The sequence below is a fragment of the Giraffa tippelskirchi genome, chromosome 10 (genome assembly GCF_054371585.1).
Source record: "Giraffa tippelskirchi isolate mGirTip1 chromosome 10, T2T-mGirTip1v1.2.pri, whole genome shotgun sequence".
Classification (NCBI taxonomy): domain Eukaryota; kingdom Metazoa; phylum Chordata; class Mammalia; order Artiodactyla; family Giraffidae; genus Giraffa; species Giraffa tippelskirchi.
Window position 1 is genome coordinate 88,881,560 of NC_137284.1, and position 24,743 is coordinate 88,906,302.

The 24,743-nt window shown below is 37.8% G+C and overlaps 1 protein-coding gene across 4 annotated transcripts in view; it reads left to right on the forward strand.

Annotated features, from left to right (window-relative positions):
* The window catches only part of MAGI2 (membrane associated guanylate kinase, WW and PDZ domain containing 2), a 1,446,920-nt gene that overhangs the window by 924,711 nt on the left and 497,466 nt on the right, over positions 1-24,743 (forward strand). For all 4 annotated transcript variants that reach the window (XR_014067178.1, XM_081535656.1, XM_081535657.1 and 1 more), the window contains exon 5: positions 15,477-15,687. Coding sequence is in view for 3 of the 4 variants with exons in the window: in XM_081535656.1 (XP_081391782.1) it covers positions 15,477-15,687 (211 nt within the window). In the remaining variant the exon portion in view is untranslated. The remainder of the gene's footprint in view (positions 1-15,476; positions 15,688-24,743) is intronic.

A 24,743-nucleotide genomic window follows, 5' to 3' on the forward strand; every position in this document is an offset into this window, starting at 1 on the left:
GAGAAGAAATGACAACCCATTCCAGTCTTCTCGCCTGGAGAATTTCATAGACAGAGGAGCCTGGTGGGCTACAGTCCATGGTGTCGCAAAAAGTCTGACACAACTGAAGGGACTTAGCATGCACTCACATGTCACCTAACTGACCTCCTTTCCCATAGGCTCCATTCCTGTCAATTTCCCTGTTACTCTTCAATCAATTACTCTTTGGACAACCGCGTAGGCCCTCCCACCCTTGACTGCAACACCTGTTATCTTTGCTTCCCCCCACTGTCTTCTCTCATCTGCATCTCATACTCAGAAAACACCTTCACCTATCTGACAAGCCTTTCCCACATTCAAACCTGCTGTTCTTCTATTCACAAGTCAATCAAATGTTTATATTCTCTGGTGATCATTTGTTGACTCTCATAATGAAAAACTGAGACTGTCCATCTCTGAATTATTGAAGTCCAGCTTACACTTCTCATTCATTTAGGAGATACTGTTTAGCCTGGTCTTTGTAGGTAACTTTTCATAATGGGCATGTCTGTTGTTCCCTCACAAATTGTAAATGTTACCAGGACAAGGATTATGTCTACTTTTTTGTTTGCCTGTGTTAGTGATTAGTATATATCATTAATTATTTCAAATTCTTGATAAATATTTATTTTTCCAGTCAACCAAACCTCTTGAGAATGTCAAAGCTTTACTATGTCAACATGATTAGATTTATTTTATGCTCATTTTCCACTGTTCAGTGTCTTCAACATGTAGTGTTTCTAAGTTTGAAAGATACGAAGATTCATGATGTTACATTTCTTTAAAAGTTGTTTGAACAAAAGAAAGTAGTATATTTTAAAAGATGCATTCTTAGAGATGAGAATTAGTCAATCTCTGTAACTGTGAAAATGACCCAGATAGATAGGTGCTTAATAGATCAGTAGATAGACTTTTTTTTTTAGTGAAACTTTTCTGAAGAAAAACAAGTCCTGTAAACAGTAGAGTTTGGCTTGGGTTAGGCCTAATTGGGTTAGGCTTTCTTGGATTTCTTTTATTTCATGAATTATCTGCTCAACTTTTCCGGAGAGTAATTCACTATTATATTGTAACTTCCCCTCACCAGTGATTAGTAAGCCTAGTGCAAAGAATTAGAAATGCACATATATTTTAAAGGCAGCTAAGTCTCTCTGTTAATACACACACATTTACAATGCCAGGAGGAACAGGGCCCGTGAGAGCTACCTTCGCCAACAAAGGGAATACAGTATGTGTACACAGAGCTGCCTTCTCCAGGCCCCCACGCCTGCAATTAGTGCAAATGAACTGCGTCTCCCAGAGAGCAAACAGAGTGTCCCTTATGTGATCACCGAGTGTCCTCAGCAATGATCTCAGTTCACCATTAGGGACCCGCATCCAGGTCCTGTGCCGCTTGGCACGCTGACTGTGCACGCACCATCAGTCCTGGTCCTGTGAATGAGGTCCTGTCACTGTCAAAAGAATTATGTCCTCCGTGGTGAATCTCGCTGTTTTCCTGTGAATAATGGTGCACTCTGAAACCACCCCAACGCCTATCCCCTGCTTATTTTTGTGTGGGTTCACAGAGACTGTGATGTGTGTATCCACTCAGATCTTTATCTCTCTCTCTTTTTTTTTGCAAGGGAGGTTTAATTGTATTATTTTGTTCTCAAACACAGTACTGGTTTATCTCCCCACTGGAGGATTTCTGGAGCTGTTTTAAATAGTTAATTTTCAAAAATTAGATATTCCATTTATTAATAAACCTTTTCTTAAAATGATTATTTGAATGTGAAAGCTGCCCTAATTGTAAAATGCTCCGAGTATCCACATATGATTATAAGATAACAAGATAATCTCTTTAGAGTCTGTAGCTATGAACTTTAGTAGTAACTGTAACTATACCACTGTAAACAAACATGAAATCATGATTAATTTCAGGGATGTCATTTTAAATCAAGGCAGACTCACTTTGTGATTAAACTGACAGGGAAGTACTATTTGAACCTCTTATGCCCTAAGACTGAATAAACAATTTTGGAATCTTTGCACTCAACCTTTCGTAGAGTTTTTTTCTGCTTCTCTGGGGTGTTTATGTGATGTATATGAGAGGGAGATTTGATACATGAAGGAGGAATGCACAGCAGGAACAACCATGGTCACACTGGGGTTTGTAGGGCACACACAGAAAGCCTGCAGACTAGTTGAAACGTTTGTGTCTTCAGGTTCTCCAAGCATTGTTAGAGGCTAAGCTTATTTCTAGTCAAGGTCTCCATTTTCTCTAGGTTTGCTAGTCACCATGTAGTCTATTTTCTTATCTCATATTTCTCCTCATGGATGTGTTTATCAATTCAGTGTGAAATCTTAGCTACTTTATTGTCAGACAAAAGTTGCTCTAGTTATTTCTGACTGAAGGCTGGTCTTTGAAGAGGGAAGGTCTCTGGATAAGGTCTCTCTGAGCACTCAGAGATAAAGGGATAACATCTTTATCTTTTACTTTCTAATTGACTTCTTGTTCTCATGAAAAAATACCTTGACTCCAATTTGGCCCCAAAGAATGGCACCTGAATTATCAAGATCAAGGTTGAATAAAGTCTTCTGCCTTTTCTTTCAGCCCCTTTGATGTTCCTTAAACTTCAGAAGGTGATGTTTCATGCAGTACTAATTTGCTGATTTTTGTCAGAATTTTGAAAGCTCTGAAAATTACTGTACATACATGTCCTATATTTTAGTTCATATCTTGTTTTGGTCTTTGAATATTTTAAATACTTGTGTCAACTTCTCTCAGCCCAAAGTTGGTTGAAGACTTGGGGTACTTGTTTCTATATGATAAATACCTTCAGAATTCATTCAGTCAGTTCAGTCGCTCAGTCGTGTCCGACTCTTTGCGACCCCATGAATCACAGCACGCCAGGCCTCCCTGTCCATTACCAACTCCCGGAGTTTACCCAATCCCATGTCCATCGAGTCGGTGATGCCATCCAACCATCTCATCCTCTGTCGTCCCCTTCTCCTCCTGCCCCCAGTCCTTCCCAGCATTAGGGTCTTTTCCAATGAGTCAACTCTTCGCATGAGGTGGCCAAAGTATTGGAGTTTCAGCTTCAAAATCAGTCCTTCCAATGAACACATTACATTATGAAATCATTACATTATGAAAATCATACAGCACATATAGTTTCAAAGATATGAAGATTCATTTTATTGCCATTATTTCAGTCTGCTTTTATTAAAATGTTAAAAATTAAAAAGAAGAATATATACTAATTAAGGCAGCACTTCTTCTTCCTTGTCAATGGAAAGTAACTCCCTCTACTAATCTTTTTAGTATTTCTTCCCAATTTAGCTTTTTATATACCCAAATTTTTCCTGTCATCTTCCACTCATACACCTTGCATTTTTCTATTTTCATAATTCCTCATATTGTTTTTTTAGTATTCCAAAGAATGTGTAACTAATTTTGGATTATAGATGTAAATGAAAAATACTTTTGAGATATTGAATATGCTTTCTTATAAATTCATATTTCCCTGATTAACCCCCTAAGTAGATAAGATCTTATTTGGTTACAGGTATTACAGGTACAAAAGTAATCTCTTTATAGGATTGGGAATTCCTGCTCCCTCAGTTGATATATCATCTCAAAAATCAGCAGCATAGTTACTCATACCCTAACTTTCCCTAATTCTACTTTATTCTAAGCTTGTCTTTCTTTCATAGTCTCAAATATTAAAATTAAATTATTAGTTAAAATATCAGGGAAAAAATACACTTTTTAAATTGCCACTTTTTAAATTTCCACAGTGTTTAAGGGCCACCCTTCCTCATTCTCATACCATACATAAAAAGAAATTATAGTGCTTTGTTATTAGAACTTAGGGACACTTTAAGAGAACTAAGGAATCAGAAAAATCCAACTACAAGTAAGTAATCAGTGTGCATAGAAACAACTCAGGAACAACAGAAAATATAACCCCTTTGCTTACGGGATTGCTGGAGCACTGGGAGTAGAAACAGGAGAGAAATAGCTTTGCACTCGTCTTCTCTGTACTTTTGAATTTGGTCCCAGTGCATGTTTTACTACATCAAAAAAGTAATTTTTTTTTTTCTAAATTATGAGTTAATATTCACTAATCATTCAATGTGCAAATATTTTGGCACCCATATTATAATTCCTCTTCTCATTTGAGAAGGTTAGGAAAAGCAAGGAAAATTGACAAGAGCGCTGTTTGAGCAGTGAGCTAGGACGTTGACTTATTTCAGTCAACTAGCTGCATAGAATGCAGGTGGCCACTGCGTGACAGCTTCCTTTCTGAAGGCAGAATGTCCTCCATTTTCACAATAGAAAATGTCTATTAGATTTGAAAACCAAGCTTACCCTGAGTCTATATTAGGAGAAAGCCTTGGACTAATATAAAATAGAAGAGCTGTGTCTCTGATTCTGATTTTAATCAGTACCCTCAAAGGTACGAAAGCCAAGTTCATAGCTCAGTAGCAGTCCCTGGCACCCAGCAAAATCAAATGTAGAACTCTGCAGGAAAACATACAGAACTTGGAAAAAAATGTGTGATTTCTGAAGATTATTTTCCCTCCTTTAAATGAATTAACACCACAGCATGTTTCAGCTGAGGAAGAAAAACTCAATTTGTGCACATACCTTTTAAAGAAGATACATTAGCTTTATGTGTATCTTTCTTTGTTAAGAAATTGCATTGTGTTTTGAAACACCTATCTTAAAAATCATACAAAATTGACCCTACTTCTTGTTTCTATGGGGAGAAACCATTTAAGTTGCTTGACTGATTCAACTCTACCGTTTATTTAGTGTTCTGTGTAGTATAACTCACATATAAAATATATATAACATTTACTGAACACCTACTATGTTCTGGTAGTTTACTGTTCTACATAATATATATACATGTCTTATCTAATCCTTATGTAATATAATATTACTCCACTTAAGGAAATTGAGGCATGCACTGAGTGAGTTAAATAACTTGCCCAACAGCACACCGAGAAGGACAGATTCAAACCCAATCTGAAGGACAGATTCAAAACCCAATTGCTAAGACACCAGCCTTAGCAGTTATGTTGTATGTTGTACTGCTCCTTGTGGAGTGTTTGTTGCTATCTGAGAACAGTTAAACAAAAAGAAAAAAATAATCTCAAATTATTCCTATTCTCTTTCCTTAGAAGCTACAAATATGTTCCTCAATCATTTTTTTCCCATTAAATGTCCTCTAACCATGCTTATTTCCAAAAATTAACATAAAGACAGAAGAAAAAAGTTATTAGAGTTATTAAAATTTGTCACAGAGCCATTAAAAAGATAAATCACAGAACTCTCTCACAGGGTATAGCAAGTTTTGAAAATTCACATTTTATGACTATTCAAAGAAATAAAATCAACAATTTCCTATATGGCTTTAAAATATTATGTTCCCTTATTTCAAAGGAAAGCAATTACAGAAAGCTGAACATTAACTATATGCACAGACCATGTCAAATGAAAATATGGATAAGGTATAAAATAGGCAATCTTCTTAAAATGTTTTATCTTGGTTTCTGATTATCCTTTAATAAAACTCAGTAGGGACATTCAAAGCCATGGTATTCTGATTTATTGTTAGCCTTGCATCCTAAAGGTAATGTGTTAGATACTGCTAGAACAATAAATGTGTAAGTAAATGGAATGACTACTATACATATGTAATATCAAAACCTTCGACTGGGCCAGAACTATAGAATTTATGTGAATTGTACTGAGTGCAAAAATGCATTCATTTAACTCTCTTCCCATTAAATGCTTTTTAGTCCCTATACTGTGTACAGATCTTTGAGCTCTTCTGAATGTCTTACAGGAAGAAGGAAATTATTTGGTGAATCCAGCAAAGCTTTAGAGTAGGAAAGATGAAATAAATTATATTTAATTCTTCACAGAAATAAAATTATACACAAATCTTGTTTTTTATAGGTCATTGTTTTTAAGACTGTATATTATCAACACCTATGTGTATCTCAAAGTTCCCACAGAATTTCTAGGAAATACAACAGTCCTAGTCAAAGGGAAATTTTTTTAAAATTATTGTCATTCTCTAAATATAGATATCCCTTCTTTATTGAAATGATTTTTGTTTCTATTGTTAGGGCAAAAATAAACTCCTCCTCTGGTTTGCAAGGCATCTAATGGACCTAGAAACTCAAAATGGAATGTTCAAAACTGCCAGTGTTTGATAAAGTCTGTTCACTTGAGCAGCAAGCGTCTTGGGGGAAAGTCACTTACATATCCAAAAAATTCATATTTGGATATAACAATAAAACCATGCGAAGAAATGTGTCATGGAAGTTTAAAAGGACAGTTCTATATGACCACTTCCTAATCAAAAAATACTTTCAAAACACTATGAAAGAAAAACATGCATCGGGTTATTTGACTCTTTCTCCTTAGTCAGAATTTAAATAGTCTAAGGTTTCTCAAGTCATAGATTTGGCACATATGAGATCTGTGTTAGGGCACATTTGCACGCATGTAATTTTAAGCTAAACTTCATGAGAGGGGAAGAATGTTAGCAAGATTGGCTACACATATGCCTTGGTAAAATCTGTTCTTTCCCATCCCTAATTACTAAAAGTTTATTATGGTGATATATCCAGACAATGGAATATTATTTAGTGCTGAAAATAAATGAACTATAAAACTATTAAAAGACATCAAGCAGACTTAAATGTGTTTTACTAAATGAAAGAAGCCAATCTGAAGCAATTCTATACACTATATGAGTGAGTGAGTGAGTGAGTGAAGTCGCTCAGTCGTGTCCGACTCTTTGCGACCCCATGGACTGTAGCCTACCATGCTCCTCTATCCATGGGATTTTCCAGGCAGGAGTACTGGAGTGGGTTGCCATTTCCTTCTCCAGAGGATCTTCCCGACCCAGGGATCGAACCCGGGTCTCCCGCATTGTAGGCAGATGCTTTACCGTCTGAGCCACCAGGGAAGTCCTATACACTATATAACATTCTGGAAAAGGTTGAACTATGGAGACAGTGAAAACATCAATGATTTCCAAGAGTTAGAGGGGCGAGAGGGATGAAAGCAGAGCACAGAGGATTTTTAGAGGAGTCAAACCACCCTATATATTTCAGTGGTGGATATGTGTCATTATACATTTGTTCAGACCCATAAAATATACACTACCAGGAGTGAACCCTATTATAAACTATGGACTTTGAGTGATAGTGATGTGTCATTGTATATTCGTCAGCTGTAAAATGTACCATGCTGTGGAGGATTAGTAATGGGGGAGACAATGCATTTGTGTGGTCAGAGAGTATGTTGGAAATTTCTGTACCTTTCTCTTAATTTTGCTGTAAACTTAAAATTGATCTAAAATATAAAGTCTGTTTTTTAAAAGTCCATTCTGATCTTACTGGGTACTTTCTCAGTTACTTATATAATACTCAACATATCTGATTTTTTAAAATATCAAGCCACCTACAGAAGAAAGACATATTATCTAAAATATAATGAAGTTAAATTCTACTCTCCTTATTAAGCAGGGAAACAATTGTAATGTAGCATGAAACAATAATTTATAGTCCCAGACATGATAAATATTGGTTCAGTGGTTTGTGAGGTAAACCTCCCTATATTCTGTTTAATGAATTGAATTGTGTCCCCCCCTCCAACATTCATATGTTGAAGTCCAAACCACCAAAATCTCAGAAAATGAACTTATTTTCTATTTAGAAATAGGATGCTACTGCTGCTGCTGCTGCTAAGTCGCTTCAGTCGTGTCCGACTCTGTGCGACTCCATAGACGGCAGCGCACCAGTCTCCGCCATCCCTGGGATTCTCCAGGCAAGAATACTGGAGTGGGTTGCCATTTCCTTCTCCAGTGCATGAAAGGGAAAAGTGAAAGTGAAGTCGCTCAGTCATGTCCAACTCCTAGCGACCCCATGGGTCTGCAGCCTACCAGGCTCCTCCATCCATGGAATTTTCCAGGCAAGAGTACTGGAGTGGGGTGCCATTGCCTTCTCCGAGAAATAGGATGAGGGTATCTTAACTAAGTAGTAGTAGTAATTAGTTCTACTAATAAAATGGTAGATCAGTAGGGTGGGCCCCTGACTGAGGATGACTAGGGTCCTTCAAAAAGGGAAATTAGAGAAGTATCCAGGGAACATACCATATGAAGACTGGAGTTATGTTGCTACAAACAAGGAGATAATCAGAAGCCAGCAGAGAGGCCTGGAACAGACCCTCCTGTAGCACCTGCAGAGGGAGAATAGCCCTGCTGGTGAACACTTACTCTAGGGTTTCTGTAAAAATAAATTTGTAGTAAGTCATACAGCTGTGTTCTATTTTGTTATCACAGGACTAGCAAACTAATACAGACAATTTGAACCACAGTCTCCTTAACTGCCCACTGCCTAGCCTAGTTCTTAGCAGTTAGCAAGATCTCAACAAATGCTTAATTAATGAATTAATGCAATTTTCCTGGTACATAAGATAGGAAATATGTCACTTTCTTTCTTTGCTGACCGTTAAATAATGGAGATTCTCAGACAGCTGCCGTAGGTACTCTTGTTTCCATGTGTCCTATCAGCTCCCTAGAATGTTGTGTGCAGCTCTTTTGTGCCATTGAGTATCACTCACTAAATCACTGTGGTAGTACTCTGTTGAGTGTCCCTCAGTAAATCACTGTGACAGTACCTATATCATTATCCATTGTGAGGAAATATGTCCTTTCCACCCCTCATGTTGTCTTGCATATCAAAGAGGGTACTTAATTTGCACTCCACCAATTCCTTGACTTATTCTGCCCAAAAGAGGTAGAATGACTTCTCTGAATGGTACATCTTTGAAGGATAACTCTGGGCTTGCTTTGCCCGATTCCTCTTTTTTTTTTTTTTTTTAATCCCTCTGAATACTCTGCATGGCACTTCCAGAAACAGGTTCTATGTCTGTATGGGAAACCTGCCCTAGTTCAGTACTGTTGTGGGCATATGGCTTGATTCTACATTTCACCAGAAGCCCTTGACTGTCATCATAAACTGCATCCCTAGATTAACCTTTATGAGTGGTAAATATGGGAAATGTTGTGATTCTCCATTTGCTTTATTCATTTTTTTTCTCTTATTTTGTTCAGATAAATAAAGCAAGTGCTGCTTATTACTTCCTTCTCAAACTATTTCTCAATAACCTGATAAAAATAGCTTTTTTCTCTCCCCCATTAAACTCTTGTTAAGTTTCTTGCACATTATAGATATTAAATTCGTGTTTGCTAATGTAACAATTGACTAATTAGATAAGAATAAAGGAACGAATGAATAAATGAGTTAAACTGGGAGGACTTGGCTCAGTGATCTCTGGTACATTAATAAATATAATTATTGACATTTTTCAGAGTGAAAAGGGGGACCTCCTGGGAACTGAAGACCTTCTGGGATTAAGTGCAACTGTGACCTGAACCAAGTATCAGTGCTTTACTCTGTGCGTGTGTTAGTTACTCAGTCATGTGTGACTCTTTGCAACCCCACGAACGGTAGCCCTCCAGGCTTCTCTGTCCATGGAATTCTCCAGGCAAGAATACTAGAGTGGATTGCCATTACCTTCTCCAGAGAATCTTCCCAACACAGGACTCAAACCCTGGTCTCCTGCATTGCAGGCAGATTATTTACCATTTGAGCTACAGAGAAGTCCCATTTTTCAGGAGATGTCTCAAATTTGTCTGGAAAATATCGTTATCAAGATGAGAAAAAAATAATATTTGTTTTATAGCTAATCTTTGACTTTATCTGTCAGGATATTATGTATTTTCTTTTAATTTGGTCACTTAATCCATTCCAACTTGGCTTTCCCACCTACCACTCCACTATAACTACTCCCATATCTGGCGGCTAATATCACCAGTGACCTCTATATCATTAATTTCACTACATTTTACATCCTTATCTTTCTGTTGGACTGCTTAGAGGTTTTGGCCACAGATAAGTGTTTACTCCTCACTGTCCTTTGCTTGGCTTGTTTGGCATGAAGATCAACTGGTTTTTCTGTTTCTTTCCTGGCTGCTCTCTCCTGATCATTCTCTCACTGACTGTTAAATGTTGGAGTTCCTCAGCCAGCTACTTGAGGTATTCTTGTTTCCACTTGCTGAACTGTCTCTCTAGCAATTTCATTCACTCCTGTGGTTTAAATTATAATACAATTTAGCCATGAAAGTAAAAATGAAAGTCGTTCAGTCGTGTCCGACTGTTTGCAACCCCATGGACTATACAGTCCATGGAATTCTCCAGGCCAGAATACAGAAGTGTATAGCCTTTCCCTTCTCCAGGGGATCGTCCCAACCCAGGGATCAAACCCAGGTCCCCTGCATTGCATGCAGATTCTTTACCAGCTGAGCCACAAGGGAGGCCCACAATCTAGCCATATGCTGTTGTCTTTTAAATTTGATGGATTCCCTAAGAATTCTCTGACTTGACATCTCCATTGTGAGTTTGACATGAACCTCTATCTCTTGTGCCTAAAATTATACCCACTGGTGTCCCCACTCCTGACAGAGTCCTGCTGCTCCTCTCGTGGTGCTTACCCAGTGAATTGCTTTCTCCCTGGTGAAAAAGTTGGCTTAAAGCTCAAGGTTCAGAAAACTAAGATCATGGCATCTGGTCCCATCACTTCATGGGAAATAGATGGGGAAACAGTGGAAACAGTGTTAGACTTTATTTTTTGGGCTCCAAAATCACTGCTGATGGTGATCACAGCCATGAAATTAAAAGACGCTTACTCCTTAGAAGGAAGGTGATGACCAACCTAGACAGCATATTGAAAAGCAGAGACATTACTTTGCCAACAAAGGTCCGTCTAGTCAAGGCTATGGTTTTTCCAGTGGTCATGTATGGATGTGAGAGTTGGACTATAAAGAAAGCTGAGCGCCGAAGAATTGCTACTTTTGAACTGTGGTGTTGGAGAAGACTCTTGAGAGTCCCTTGGACTGCAAGGAGATCCAACCAGTCCATCCTAAAGGAAATCAGTCCTGGGTGTTCATTGGAAGGACTGATGTTGAAGCTGAAACTCCAATACTTTGGCTACCTCATGCGAAGAGTTGACTCATTGGAAAAGACCCTAATGCTGGGAAGGATTGGGGGCAGGAGGAGAAGGGGATGACAGAGGATGAGATGGTTGGATGGCACCACCGACTCGATGGACATGGGTTTGGGTAAACTCCAGGAGTTGGTGATGGACAGAGAGGCCTGGCGTGCTGTGATTCATGGGGTTGCAAAGAGTCGGACACAACTGAGCGACTGAACTGAACTGAACTGAACTTTGGCTTTACCATGATTTCTTAGTTGCCCTTATCTGTCCATTTGTTTAATCATATCAAATCTACACTCTAATTTTATTTTTCAGTTCATAGAAGAGCCATGCCAATGACACCATCATCTCTTGTCTCAATCACAAAAAAATAACTCCCCACCGCTGCTACTGCTGCTAAGTCGCTTCAGTCGTGTCCGACTCTGTGCGACCCCATAGACGGCAGCCCACCAGGCTCTCCCATCCCTGGGATTCTCCAGGCAAGAACACTGGAGTGGGTTGCCATTTCCTTCTCCAATGCATGAAAGTGAAAACTGAAAGTGAAGTCGCTCAGTCATGTCCGACTCTTTGCGACCCCATGGACTGCAGCCTACCAGGCTCTTCTGTCCATGGGATTTTCCAGGCAAGAATACTGGAGTGGGGTGTCATTGCCTTCTCCGAACTCCCCACTGGTCTGTGAATATCTACTGTTAATACTTTCAAACCCCCAGAATAGCTAGGAGGATCTTTATGTAGAATGAAAATCTACTTGTGTCATCCCTTTGATTAAGACACATCAGTACCTTCTCATTACTCTCCAGGTACAATTCCAAATTCTCAGCATGCTTTCTAAGGCTTAATCCATTCCTTGCTTGTCTATTTCTTTCTCCTTTACCTTCTTCTGAAAGAAGTCTCTTGACTCCATTTTCTAGTCTCAGATTTGTTAGCACACTGGGAAAAGGGCTTTCCTTGATTCTTTATGTAAGGTTAGGTAAATGCATATACATGAGATCTCATCTTTCCCTTTGGTAACATTCATCACACTTAAAATTGCTTAAAGACTACACATCTTGACATATTTCAAGTTCTGTGAGACCAAGGATCATGCCTTTCCTGTTTGCTTTTCTGTCCTTGGTGCCTGACACCAACTGAGTGTTTAATAAATATTAAGTGAACATTGAATAAACACATATGTTCAGATCATGACCTTGCATTTTCACTTTTCAAATGCGTCATGGCATTTGGAAATACTGAGAACAGCATGCTTCTTATATTGATAATTACATGTTGTAATAAGGTATAACAAACTTCCTAAAGAGAAGAGTCCCTTCTGCTGCTGTTTCTTTCCTGAAAAATTTACAAAGGTCAAATCTGTATGGAGAATCAGGTGGAAGACTACATTACTAAGGAATATATTATTTTCATAAAATCTTCTTTTACAAGGAAGAAACAACAAAAACTTGTAAAGTGTTCTTATACTTCCTAATTCCTAAAGATACTTCATATTGCTCTGAGATTGACACACACAGGGGAAAAATTGACCCAAACCATTGATTAAGACGATAAGTACATTCTACTTTAGTTTACTCATCTTATATTGCCTTTATTAATTTTAAAGTTATAAGAATAGTAGCCAACTAATGCAGAGGTATGTAAAAACAATCTCCCACTTCCATCCAATTTTACTGTTTTGGGTTACTCGAAGTTGACAATCTATTGTACATCTTTCCATCTTGTTTTTATAGTCTTATATTATAAACAAAATTATACATGTATCTAACTTGGTGTTTGCTTATTTTAAAAAATAGAATTAATAGTGTACATGCATTATTCTTAAACTTAGATTATTCTTTAAACAATAATGATTGGCATCTTTTCCAGGTTGTAGGTCTTTACACTACATAGTTTTCCATGATAATGATAACCACAATTTATTTAATGATTTTCTCATTGATAAGCATCCAAATCATTTCCAGGTCTTTGCTACTACAGACAAATTTACTGGTAGAGTAGGCATTATTATTTAAGTATCCTTATATACTACCACCTTTATTTCTAGAGGATATTTCTCAAACTGGGGTTACTGAGGAAGACCATATATGTATTTGTATATTTTTTAATGTTAATAGTTATAAATTAGGTGCCCAAACAGTTGTGGAATTTCCTGTTTCCAAGAGGGCTGCCTTATCATCACATTGACATTGTATGTCAGTAGTCTCTCCTTCCAGTTTCTGGGTTAAGCCATACCCACTACACCTTCTGCTGTGAAGAACTCATATGATCCTCACTGCAAGTGGATTGGTTCTCTATTCTCAGCCACTTTCCAAGTCTCCACCAGAGCATACCTGGACTTCTGCATGATGCCCATGTCAAAGGGAAGTCTTTGGAGTAGTACTTGCCAAATGTATTCAACCACTTATTTCTGACACCCTGATAGAAATTTGGAGCCACTCTGTAGGAAACATTCCTCCCAAAGTTCCAAGCTAAAGTATTCCACAGACCACCTCTGCTTTTGTCTCCCTTCATCTTTTCTGTGGTTTCCCTCTTTGTACACTACCACACCCCAGACTGAAACCTAAATATAGTGGTGCTGAATCCCTGAATGAACCAAGGAATATCTGAAATCTAAACATTTACCCTTTGGACTTTTCTTCCAACTGCCTTCTTACCTTGCAGGAAATTTCTCTGAACCTGAGCTTTCCAAAGGTAAGATTTAAAACACTTGCTAGTAATGAATTTTCAATATAATATTTTCTTCTTTTTTAAAAATCTGTCTTTAACAAATACTATAAGTTTCCTGAAATATGATCATCCTTCTTTTAATTTAACTATATTATGCAGGGTTTATTTTTTCTCAATTTTTTAAAACATCTTCGTATCTCTCCCTAGTTGGAGATCATTACTCTGATTTAATCATCATGATATAGTTTCTCAGATGCTGTCTTCCGGTAGGATCTGAAACATACTTGGGTCAGATACATGAGTGATACACATTCAGAACTTCCGCATGTTTAAGAGTGACTTTCTTTTGTATAGATGAATAATATTTTGGTAAAGTTCTCGGGCTGCTATACTTTTCTTTTCCTCATTTACTACAGATGTTATCTTACTATCTTTGAGCTTCAAGTATTACAAGTGAAAGGTCTGATGATCTTCTATTCCTCTTTTTTGGGGTAAGTTTCTTCAGTATGGAAGCTGGTAAAGTTGCTTTTTAACATTGGAGTTTGGAAATCTCACCTATATGTGTTTAGGTGAAATGTATGCTTTATTAATTTGGCCTCAGATTCAGTGAACCATTTTAATTGGCAGACTCCTGTGTCTCTTCATCTTAGGTAAATTTTAGTCTATTTTTATTGAATTGTTATTTCTTCTCCATGTGTTTCTGTTCCTCATTCTGGATCTCATATCGTTTGCAAGTTGATATCCTTGGGTCTCAACATCTGATATTCTTGGGTCCTCCGAGCGTTTTATCGTTTCTCTTAAAGTGTACATTTCTTTTAGTTTTTGCTCTGTTGGGTTAGTTTTCTATTTCAGCCATAACAATTTACCACACATCTAGTGGCTTAAGATTGAAGGCAAAAGGAGAAGGGAGCAGCAGAGGATGAGATGGTTAGGTAGCATCACCGACTCAATGGACATGATTTTGACCAAACTCCGGGAGATGGTGGAGGACAGGGAGGACAGTCCATGGGGTTGCAAAGAATCAGACATGACTTAGTGACTGTACAACAGCAGTGGCCTACAGCAGTGCATATTTTTTATCATACTGCTCTGTAGGTTAGAAGTCTGATATGGGTCTCACTGGGCTAAATCGAGATTTCTAAAAGACTGTTGTTTTCTAGAGACTCTAGAAGATTTTGCTTGCCAGCTTCTAAAGGTCACCCACACTTCTTAGCTAGTGTTGGATCCCCTTCTGTCTTCAAAGTCAACAACAATGCATTTCTTTGGCCAATGCTTCTTTTCAGTAGTCATATCTCCCTCTTACAGTCCTCTCCTGCTTTCTTGTTATACTTGTAAAGGCCCTTGTCATTACAGCAAGCCCACCTGAATAATTGAAGATGATCTCCCAATCTCAAGGCCCTTAATTTAATTTATCCTGCAAATCTGTTGCCACAGAAGGTAACAATCACATGTTCCAGGGCGTAGGGCACAGGCATCCTTAGGGATTCATTGCTCTGCCTACCACACCTATATGATGATATGGCCCTCCAATTTAGTCATCAGGTTTAATTAGTTGAAGGATAGACTAGAAAGATGAGTGAAAGAGGAACGATAGGCCTACTGATAATTTTCAGAGGTGGTTACAATTATGCTTTTTCTGTTAGCTTTCAGAGAGCTCGTTCCCTGGTGAGCATCGCCACTCAGAAGTTGCAGTGGCTGGAGTGACTAACCACGTACCCTTGTTCTCTTGTAGAATCCAGTGAACCTGAAGACAAGAGTGCAGGTGCCTCAGGGGAGACACCCTCCCAGCCTTATCCTGCACCAGTGTACAGTCAGCCCGAGGAGCTGAAAGAGCAGATGGACGATGCGAAACCAACTAAACCTGAGGAGAATGAGGAATCAGACCCATTGCCTGATAACTGGGAAATGGCTTATACAGAGAAGGGTGAAGTCTACTTCATTGAGTGAGTCTCACACATTTCTCTGAACATTTTCACAAAGATCATATCAGTATATAAATGATGTAACAGATGGAGAGGTGGGTCAGAGTAATTTGAATTTCATTGATTGTGATATTACCTTTTTTGTGAGAGAATAATGGGATGGCACCTTGATACAGCTAAAGATTCTAGATTACAGCTATAAATCAAATAATGAATTAAACAACGCCACTGTAAAATTTGTTGCAATCATGACTGAGGAGGCAAATCTCCATGTGATGTTACTTTTGAATTGGAAATAGGGAGGAAATGCTTACTCTACCCTTCCAAGACATCTGTGTAGCTCAAATGAGATAATACCCATCTTTTAAATGAAATTGCTGGAAACCTCTACCATCATGTCCAATGGTTTGATCAAATGCCAACTATTGAGAGCCAAATACTTGCTACTCACAAATGAGAATATTTTAAGCATTTGACCCTAAGGTCAGCTGTCAATAAAATCATGTGTTTGGTACGGTTTGTCATACTTATTTTTATTATATCCCATTCTATTTATTGCTTACCTTTTATGATTTAGCAAGGAAAATGAAGGGCTAATTCTGAACTAACTAGTGATGCATACTCAGTCTAATCTTTCCTTTCGCTGGGGACATTTTTTCCCCAAACTCAGTTTTTATATATTTTATTAACAGCATTGTCTAGCTTTCCTTTCCTTTATCTTCTTGGAGTAGAACAACTTTTTTAACCCCCTGAGTTGAAGATGGTGGCTAAATATTAAATTGTTGATATGCATGAGACAATCAAAATGTCCATTAGAAAGGTTAAAAACTAAAAATATGGTAAATGAACAACAACCCTTATTCCCTCAAAGCTGTAGAAGACTCAGAACGAAACATTAACAGAATCTGAAGTTTTCAGTTCAGATAGTAGATAAAAACATGTAAACTCCTGATTACTCAAGAAAAATATTAAAACTAGATTTTCTTTCCATACCTGGAGTGATTTGTAACTTAGATCTCCATAGGCAGAACTCAGTTGTGAAATTGAATTGTTACCACATGCCAATATTTAATTTTCACATGAAAACTTTATAACATGTGGCCAAGGGACTACATAATCAGGTAATTACTTGGTGCTCTGCTTGACTCCAACAAGGATGAGAAATGCATAAAATACATTGTTACCATTCACCTTTTGACATATCTTATAAATTACAAAAAAAGAATAAAACTCTCTTGCATATTTCTTATGGCTATAATCAATGACCCACAGGCATCCTTTTATCAATTAATTGGAAAAGAGAAAGTCATACAGAATTTTTTAAATGTTTGAATGTACTTATATCAAAAACATAATTTTGTTATTGATAAGCTTAGCATGGAATCATTGCAGACCAGAAATCAAAGTATAAACCTAGATGTGAGGTCTCACATTGGTGTTCAGAACAGTTGTTTAGAACAGGAAGACTGACTACCCACACATTTTTATTGCATAATATAGGCAGAGTAAGACTATGTGGAAATAATAAAAGAAAAACAGCATGGCAAGTTGATGAAAGAACCATTTCCTTACAGTGATTTCAATAATGCAGTTATAAAAACCTCCTTTTTTGTGACTATAAAATAAACTTTCCGCTTTTAACTGTGTCAGATTTGGGGATTGTGGAGAAAAGAGATTTCATAAGACAGAAGCTGTATTTGTGGTTTATAGTAAATGAAGAGGCTCTGTCAAGACTTGGGAGAATGGACCAAAATGATTCTGTTAATATGCTAGTCAGTCATCCAGTATCAGAATCAAAAGACTCATTAGAGTTTGTCCCTGGTCTTAAATTTATTGTCACGCTGGGGAAGAAAGAATAAGAGGGATAGTTAAAATAATTAGTCAACCACTCATTTCTGAATTTTGTGATACAATTTCAGTGAAGATACACTTAATGTAGACTTAAGTAATAAAAGGAAACATTATAGGAAAGGTAAAATAATGTAGACTTGAAAAGTTGGTACTAGGTAAATAGTACATTCCAGGTATAAGAATTGTCATTACAAAACCCAGATACTTTATGTGTTAGGAGTAGGGAGAAGATGCCCAGACCTACTCTAGTGATGTTAGTTGGTGAAAACCGTGTGAAATGATGGCTCCATTCTCATTTTGCTTGATCATTAGTGCTTTTGAAAGACAAGCAGAGGTTTTTGTTTGTTTATCTTCTTCCTATTACTGCAAGGAAGGATAAATGAATAGTATTAGGAGCAGAGATAGGTTGAGCTGAAAAATTAGAACAAAAAAGAGGAGACAATTTCATTTGCAACATGAATGTTAACACTAAGGGAGATTCATCCAGAGGTCAAGGAGAGCGAAGAAGCCTGGAGTAAAGGCTGAAGTGAGAGTGTGACGGGAAAGTGATTAAAATCGGAGGCAGGGGCAGATACCTGCTTAAATATGTCATTCATAGACTGTAGGTATCCCCTGGCCCACCCTGCATCCTGGACCAGCTTGAAATCTGTCTTTTCTTCCTTCAAAAACCTTACTTTGACTCATAAGACTCAGTGACACAAGCTCAGGTATCACAGAGCAGGGAGGGGTCAGGCAGTGTCTTTTCCATCTGGTACCTCATTTTCACACCGTTGCAACCTGTGCCACCTATTCCTTTCTCTGTGGCCTACATTTAGCTCTGCTGTACTTTCTTCTCAGTAACTTCCTCCAGACCACTTTCATTCTTTGCTCTGGAATGCTCCTTCCTAACTACGTTTGACAAAATCAGCATTTCAACCCACAGATTATCTTTGCAGATGATACTGCAGTGAATCCTTGGAAACAATCTGGTAGGGCAGGAGAAGCAACAGGAGAGGGACCATGATGGGGCATTGGGACTTGCTTAGGGACTAAGCCATGATGTGTCCCAGAGTTTCTGGCCAAGAAACTTATAAAATAAATACTATTTGTAATGTAAAAGTTTGCAGTTCTGAAGCACAGTCAGAGTAAAGAAAGAAAAAGAAAAGTAGAGTAATTTAAGAAAAAGGTAAAACGGAAGGAAATGTAGAAGAGGTGGAAAATTAGATTACAGCTCTCTCTGAAGAGAGCTGGCACCAGTGGAAACACTTCTGGTAAAAATATTGTGAGAGCTGCTTAGAGTAATGGGAGTCCCTGGTAGATTAACACATACTCATTGTTTTTGCTGTTCAGTCACTAAGTTGTGTCCAACCCTTTGCAACACCATGGACTGCAGCACACCAGGCTTCCTTGTACTTCCCTATAACTCATGTCCATTGAGTTGGTGATGCCATTACATTTTACTGAATTTTGTCTCCAATGAAACAAATATTGTAATAAAACATAAATAAGTGAAACAGAGGAAAAGGACCCTATGGTTCTGTGTATAAAATTTAAATATATGTCTATATTCATTTCTGAGTTGTTGTTTGGTCACTGAGTTGTATCCAACACTTTGCAACCCCATGGATTGCAGAATGCTAGGCTTCCCAGTCTTTCACTATCTCCTAGTTCAGTTCAGTTCAGTCACTCAGTCATGACTGACTCTTTGCAACCCTATGCACAGCAGCAAGCCAGGCGTCCCTGTCAATCACCAACTCCCGGAGCTTACTAAAACTCATGTCCATCCAGTCGGTGATGCCATCCAACCATCTCATCCTCTGTCGTCTGCTTCACTGCCCACCTTCAATCTTTCCCAGCATCAGGGTCTTTTCCAATGAGTCAGTTCTTCACATCAGGTGGCCAAAATATTGGAGTTTCAGCTTCAGCATCAGTTCTACCAATGAATATTCAGGACTCATTTCTTTTAGGATGGACTGGTTGGATCTCCTTGTAGATCAAGGGACTCTCAAGAGTCTTCTCCAATACCACAGTTCAAAAGCATCAATTCTTTGGTGCTCAGCTTTCTTTATAGTCCAACTATCACATCCATACATGACTACTGGAAAAACCATAGCCTTGACTAGATGGACCTTTGTTGACAAAGTAATGTCTCTGCTTTTTAACATGCTGTCTAGGTTGGTCATAACTTTCCTTCCAAGGAGTAAGCGTCTTTTAATTTTGTGGCTGCAGTCACCATCTGCAGTGATTTTGGAGCCCCCCAAGAAAGTCAGCCACTGTTTCCACTGTTTCCCCATCTATTTGCTATGAAGTGATGGGACCAGATGCCATGATCTTAGTTTTCTGAATGTTGAGTTTTAAGCCAACTTTTTCACTCTCCTCTTTCACTTTCATCAAGAGGCTCTTTAGTTCTTCTTCACTTTCTGCCATAAGGGTGGTGTCACCTGCATATCTGAGGCTATTGATATTTCTCCCAGCACTCTTGATTCCAGCTTCTGCTTCATCCAGCCCAGCATTTCGCATGATGTACTCTGCATATAAGTTAAATAAGCAGGGTGACAATATACATCCTTGAAGTATTCCTTTCCTGATTTGGAACCAGTTTGTTGTTTCATGTCCAGTTCTTACTGTTGCTTCCTGACCTGAATACAGACTTCTCAAGAGGCAGGTCAGGTGGTCTGGTATACCACAAATTTTCAGTTTGTTTTGATCCACACAATCAAAGGCTTTGGCATAGTCAATAAAGCAGAAGTAGATGTTTTATTGGAACTCTTTTGCTTTTTCAGTGATCCAACAGATGTTGTCAATTTGATCTGTGGCTCCTCTGCCTTTTCTAAATCTAATTTGAACATCTGGAAGTTCATGGTTCATATACTGTTGAAGCTTGGCTTGCAGAATTTTGAGCTTTACTTTGCTAGCATGTAAGTTTGCTCAAATTCATGTCCATTGTATCAGTGATGTCATCCAACTAGCTCATCTTCTGTTGTCCCCCACTCCTTGCTTCAATCTTTCCCAGCATCAGAGTATTTTCCAATGAATTGGCTCTTTGCATCAGGTGGCCAAAGTATTAGGACTTCAATTTCAGCATTGATCCTTCCAATGAATATTCAAGGTTGATTTCCTTTAGGATTGACTGGTTGGACCTCTTTGCTGTCCAAGGGACTCTCAAGAATCTTCTCCAACCCCACAGTTCAAAAGCATTAATTCTTTAGCCCTCAGCCTTCTTTATGGTCCTAAAGCTATTTAAAGCTATTTATGGTCCTGAAGCTAGTGGAGGTGATGAGATTCCAGCCGAGCTGTTAAAATCCTTTAAAATGATGCTGTTAAAGTGTTTCATTCAATATGTCAGCAGATTTGGAAAACTTAGCAGTGGCCACAAGACTGGAAAAAGTCAGTTTTCATTTCTGAGTAGAAGGGAATTCTACCTATGCTTAAATGAAGTGTTCATTTAAATATGTATTAAAATATTGTTGTTTTTCTGTCACCCAGTCATTTCTGACTCCTTGCAACCCCTTGTACTGCAACACACCAGGCTTCTCTGTCCCTCACCATCTTCTGAAGTTTGCCCAAGTTCATGTCCATTGCATCAGTGATGCCATCCAGCCATCTCATCCTCTGATGCCCTCTTCTCCTTCTGCCCTCAATCTTTCCCAGCATCAGGGATTTTCCCAATGAGTCAGCTGTTATCAGATGACCAAAATACTGGAGTTTGAGCTTCAGCATCAGTCCTTCCAATGGATATTCAGGGTTGATGTCCCTTAAAATTGACTAGTTTGATCTCCTTGCTCTCCAAGGGACTCTCCGGAGTCTTCTCCAGTACCACAGTTCAAAGGCATCAATTCTTTGGCAGTCTGCATTCTTTATGGTCCAGCTCTCACTGTCAGTTGGTCAAGAATCCACCTACAATGCAGAAGACCCTGGTTTGATTCCTGGGTCAGAAAGATCCACTGGAGAATAGATAGGCTATTCATTTCAGTATTCTTGGGCTTCTCTTGTGGTGCAGCTGCTAAAGAATCCGCCTGCAATACAGGAGACGTGGGTTTGATACCTAGGTTGGGAAGATCCCCTGAAGAAGGGAATGGCTACTCACTCTTGTATTCTGGCTGAAGAATTCCATGGACTGTGTAGTCCATGGGGTCGCAAAGAGTCGTACATGACTGAGTGACTTTCACTTTCTCACAACTCTACGTGACCACTGGGAAGACCATAGCCTTTATTATACAGACCTTCCTCAGCAATGTCTCTGCTTTTCAACACACTGTCTAGATGTGTCATAGCTTTCCTGCCAAGAAGCAAACATTTTCTGATTTCGTGGCTGCAATTACCATCTACAGTGGTTTTAGAGACCAAGAAGAAGAAATCTGTCACTACTTCCACTTTTCCCCCCTCTATTTGTCATGAAGTAATGGGGCAGGGTGCCGTGATCTTGGTTTTTTCAGTATTTAGTTTTAAGCGGGCTATTTCACTCTCCTCCTTCACCCTCATCAAGACGTTCTTTAGTTCCCCTCTTGTTCTTTAGTTCCCCTTTAGTTCCTTATTTTACATATATATATATATATATATATATATATACACACACACACACACATATATATATATATATATATATATATATATATAAAACCTTTGAGTTAAGGTAATGAATAATTTAATTTTTGTCATCTAGTCAATGTTTTAAAATAATTATTGATTTACTCCTATTGCAAAGTAGTTTATATGTCTCAGTCTTTACAAGTGCTGCAATTAAAAGATGAGGGAAATTTTTATCATTGTTCTCAATATTGAACAAATGGGCCAACTGTTTCCCACAGTCTTCAAGACTCCTTCTTTTGTTGAATAATTAAAGCAGATTCCTTTTATCACTTTAGTGATATTTAATGGGAAAAGGTGAGTATCTGAACAAGTACTTTTAAACAACAGAATTTTAAATTGCAGAGAATGCACTTTTCCAAGCATGCTTTAACATTTATAATGTCTTGTGCTCAGTCACTCAGTTGTGTCTGACTCTGCAGCCCCATGGATTATAGCCTACCAGGATCCTCTGACCATGGATTTTTCCAGGCAAAAATACTCAAGTGGGTTGCCATTTGCTCCTCCAGGGGATCTTCCCAACCCAGGAATGGAACCCACATCTCCTGCATTGACAGGCGGATTCTTTACTACTGAGCCACAAAATCCCTATAATGTCTTATGTTTAGCAATTTTTAAAAGACTTTCAAGTGTATACTATTGTTTAAAACCAATAGTCTCCTTAACTCATAATATCTTCTTCATAATATTATCTTTTTAAATAGTATATTAATTGTAAATTCAAAGTAGTAATAATAGTTACCACATATTTAGTGCCTATATTTTACAGTCTGTGTTCAGCTTACTTATCAGTAATAGCTAATATGTTAAGTATTTACACTGTGCTCATTTATTTCTCATTTTGGGAACCTAAAACTTATAGAGGTGAACTCCTTGCCTTTGGTCGTATAACCAGGAAAATGACAAAGCTAGGATGCTTTGATTTCATTTATTCAGCACAAATTTGGGGAAACACCCTGTGTGCTAGGAACTATTTTATTAAACCCTGGGGTTACAGTGGCCAACAAAACTAACAACATTCATATTTCCATGTTTTCATGGGCATAATCTGGCTCCAGGGTCCTTGCTGTTAGCTAATTTGCTATGGTGCCTTCTTTACCTATATTGTATGATAGTGTTAGTGGCTCAGTTGTGTTCAACTCTTAACGACCCTTTGAACCATTTGAGGTTTTCCCATTTTATACGTGAGATTCTGAGGCACCCTTGGACAAATTAACATTCCCAAGGTCTTACAGCTTTGTGACCCTGCAAAGCCATTGACATTATCCCATGCTACTTCCAATATGTAAACAGGCACTGGCTAAAAAAAAAGAAAAAAGCGGACTTTTATATTACAAATAGTATTTGTTTTATAAGTTTCTCAGCCAGAATTTACTATTCCAGAGGCTAAACGTTCCATAAAGAATTGCTGCCACAGGGTTAATCTGGATTGACATGCTTTGGGAATCCCATTAAATTAGTTCTTTGTTTGGGAGTCAGTTTAGTTAGTACATAAAAGAGACTACTATTGCTTTGGCAAAAAACAAAACAGCAACAAGAACCTATTTGTTTACTAACATCTTCCCGAATGGCAGTGAACAGTATGTCATCTTAAATAATAGATTTTTAAAAGCGAGCTTTTGAAACTGCAAATCATACCTATGCAAAATGTCTTGGATATACATGCTTTCCCAAATCTTTGTAGAGGCTGAATTGTCTTTTAAATTCTAAAGAAGATACACAATCTATTTCATCCGTTGTTGCTATTTCTATATTTCCTTAAGTTTTAAGTAAATCACCAATTCCCATTTTCAACAAATTTAGTACTTTCATTTATTGAAAAAAAACAAAATATTTTAGAAATTTACTGGGAAGAAAAGTTGGTGTTTTGGTAAAGCCTAAATGTTTTCTCATTCTAGGCTCAGCAGATACCAACATCTGGTCTTTGCTTACTCTCTGTTATTTGTATTACAATAGCAGTAGAAATATTGATTTTTTTTTTTCCCCTGTACAAGGTTCTAGTGCAGTCTCCAGACAGAAAATAAGTGTTCAGACAAAATAGTTTGCAACAAACACTCATAATATCCAAGATAAATTTATAATAAAACCTCTTTTAAAAATGTATTCTAAATATATGAAAGGCAATATTATGACAAGCTCATAATTCATGTGCTTAACAAAATTTTAGGAATATTATTTAGGAAACAGATAACCACTGTAAAGGTCATTGACAATTTGTATGTGGATTATCGATGTATAAATAGAAAAGATTAAGCAGTACAATGAGAGTCTTAAATAGAAAAGCTTCTACTGTTTGGTATCAATTAGATGTGTCCAGTCATTGTTCAACAGTTCTTCCTTCTGAAATAATGATCAAGAGGGAAGACAAAATCTTTCAGAAAGTGACATAATCAATCTGAGGACTTTATTGACTATTATATGAAATGTAAATACCTATATTCCTCTAAAAACTAATGTTAATTTTTAAAAATACATGAAATACAGCCAGTAATCTCTGTGTTATTCCTGATTCTGAACATTTGTGACTACTACTAGAATTTTAACATTCACATACATCTTCGATTGCTCAGAGGACTCTAACATGTTTATCTGGGCCTTCTTTACCTTGTTACTATGTTTCATGCTGTCAAATATTATTGAGTTCAATCTCTTTATTCTTC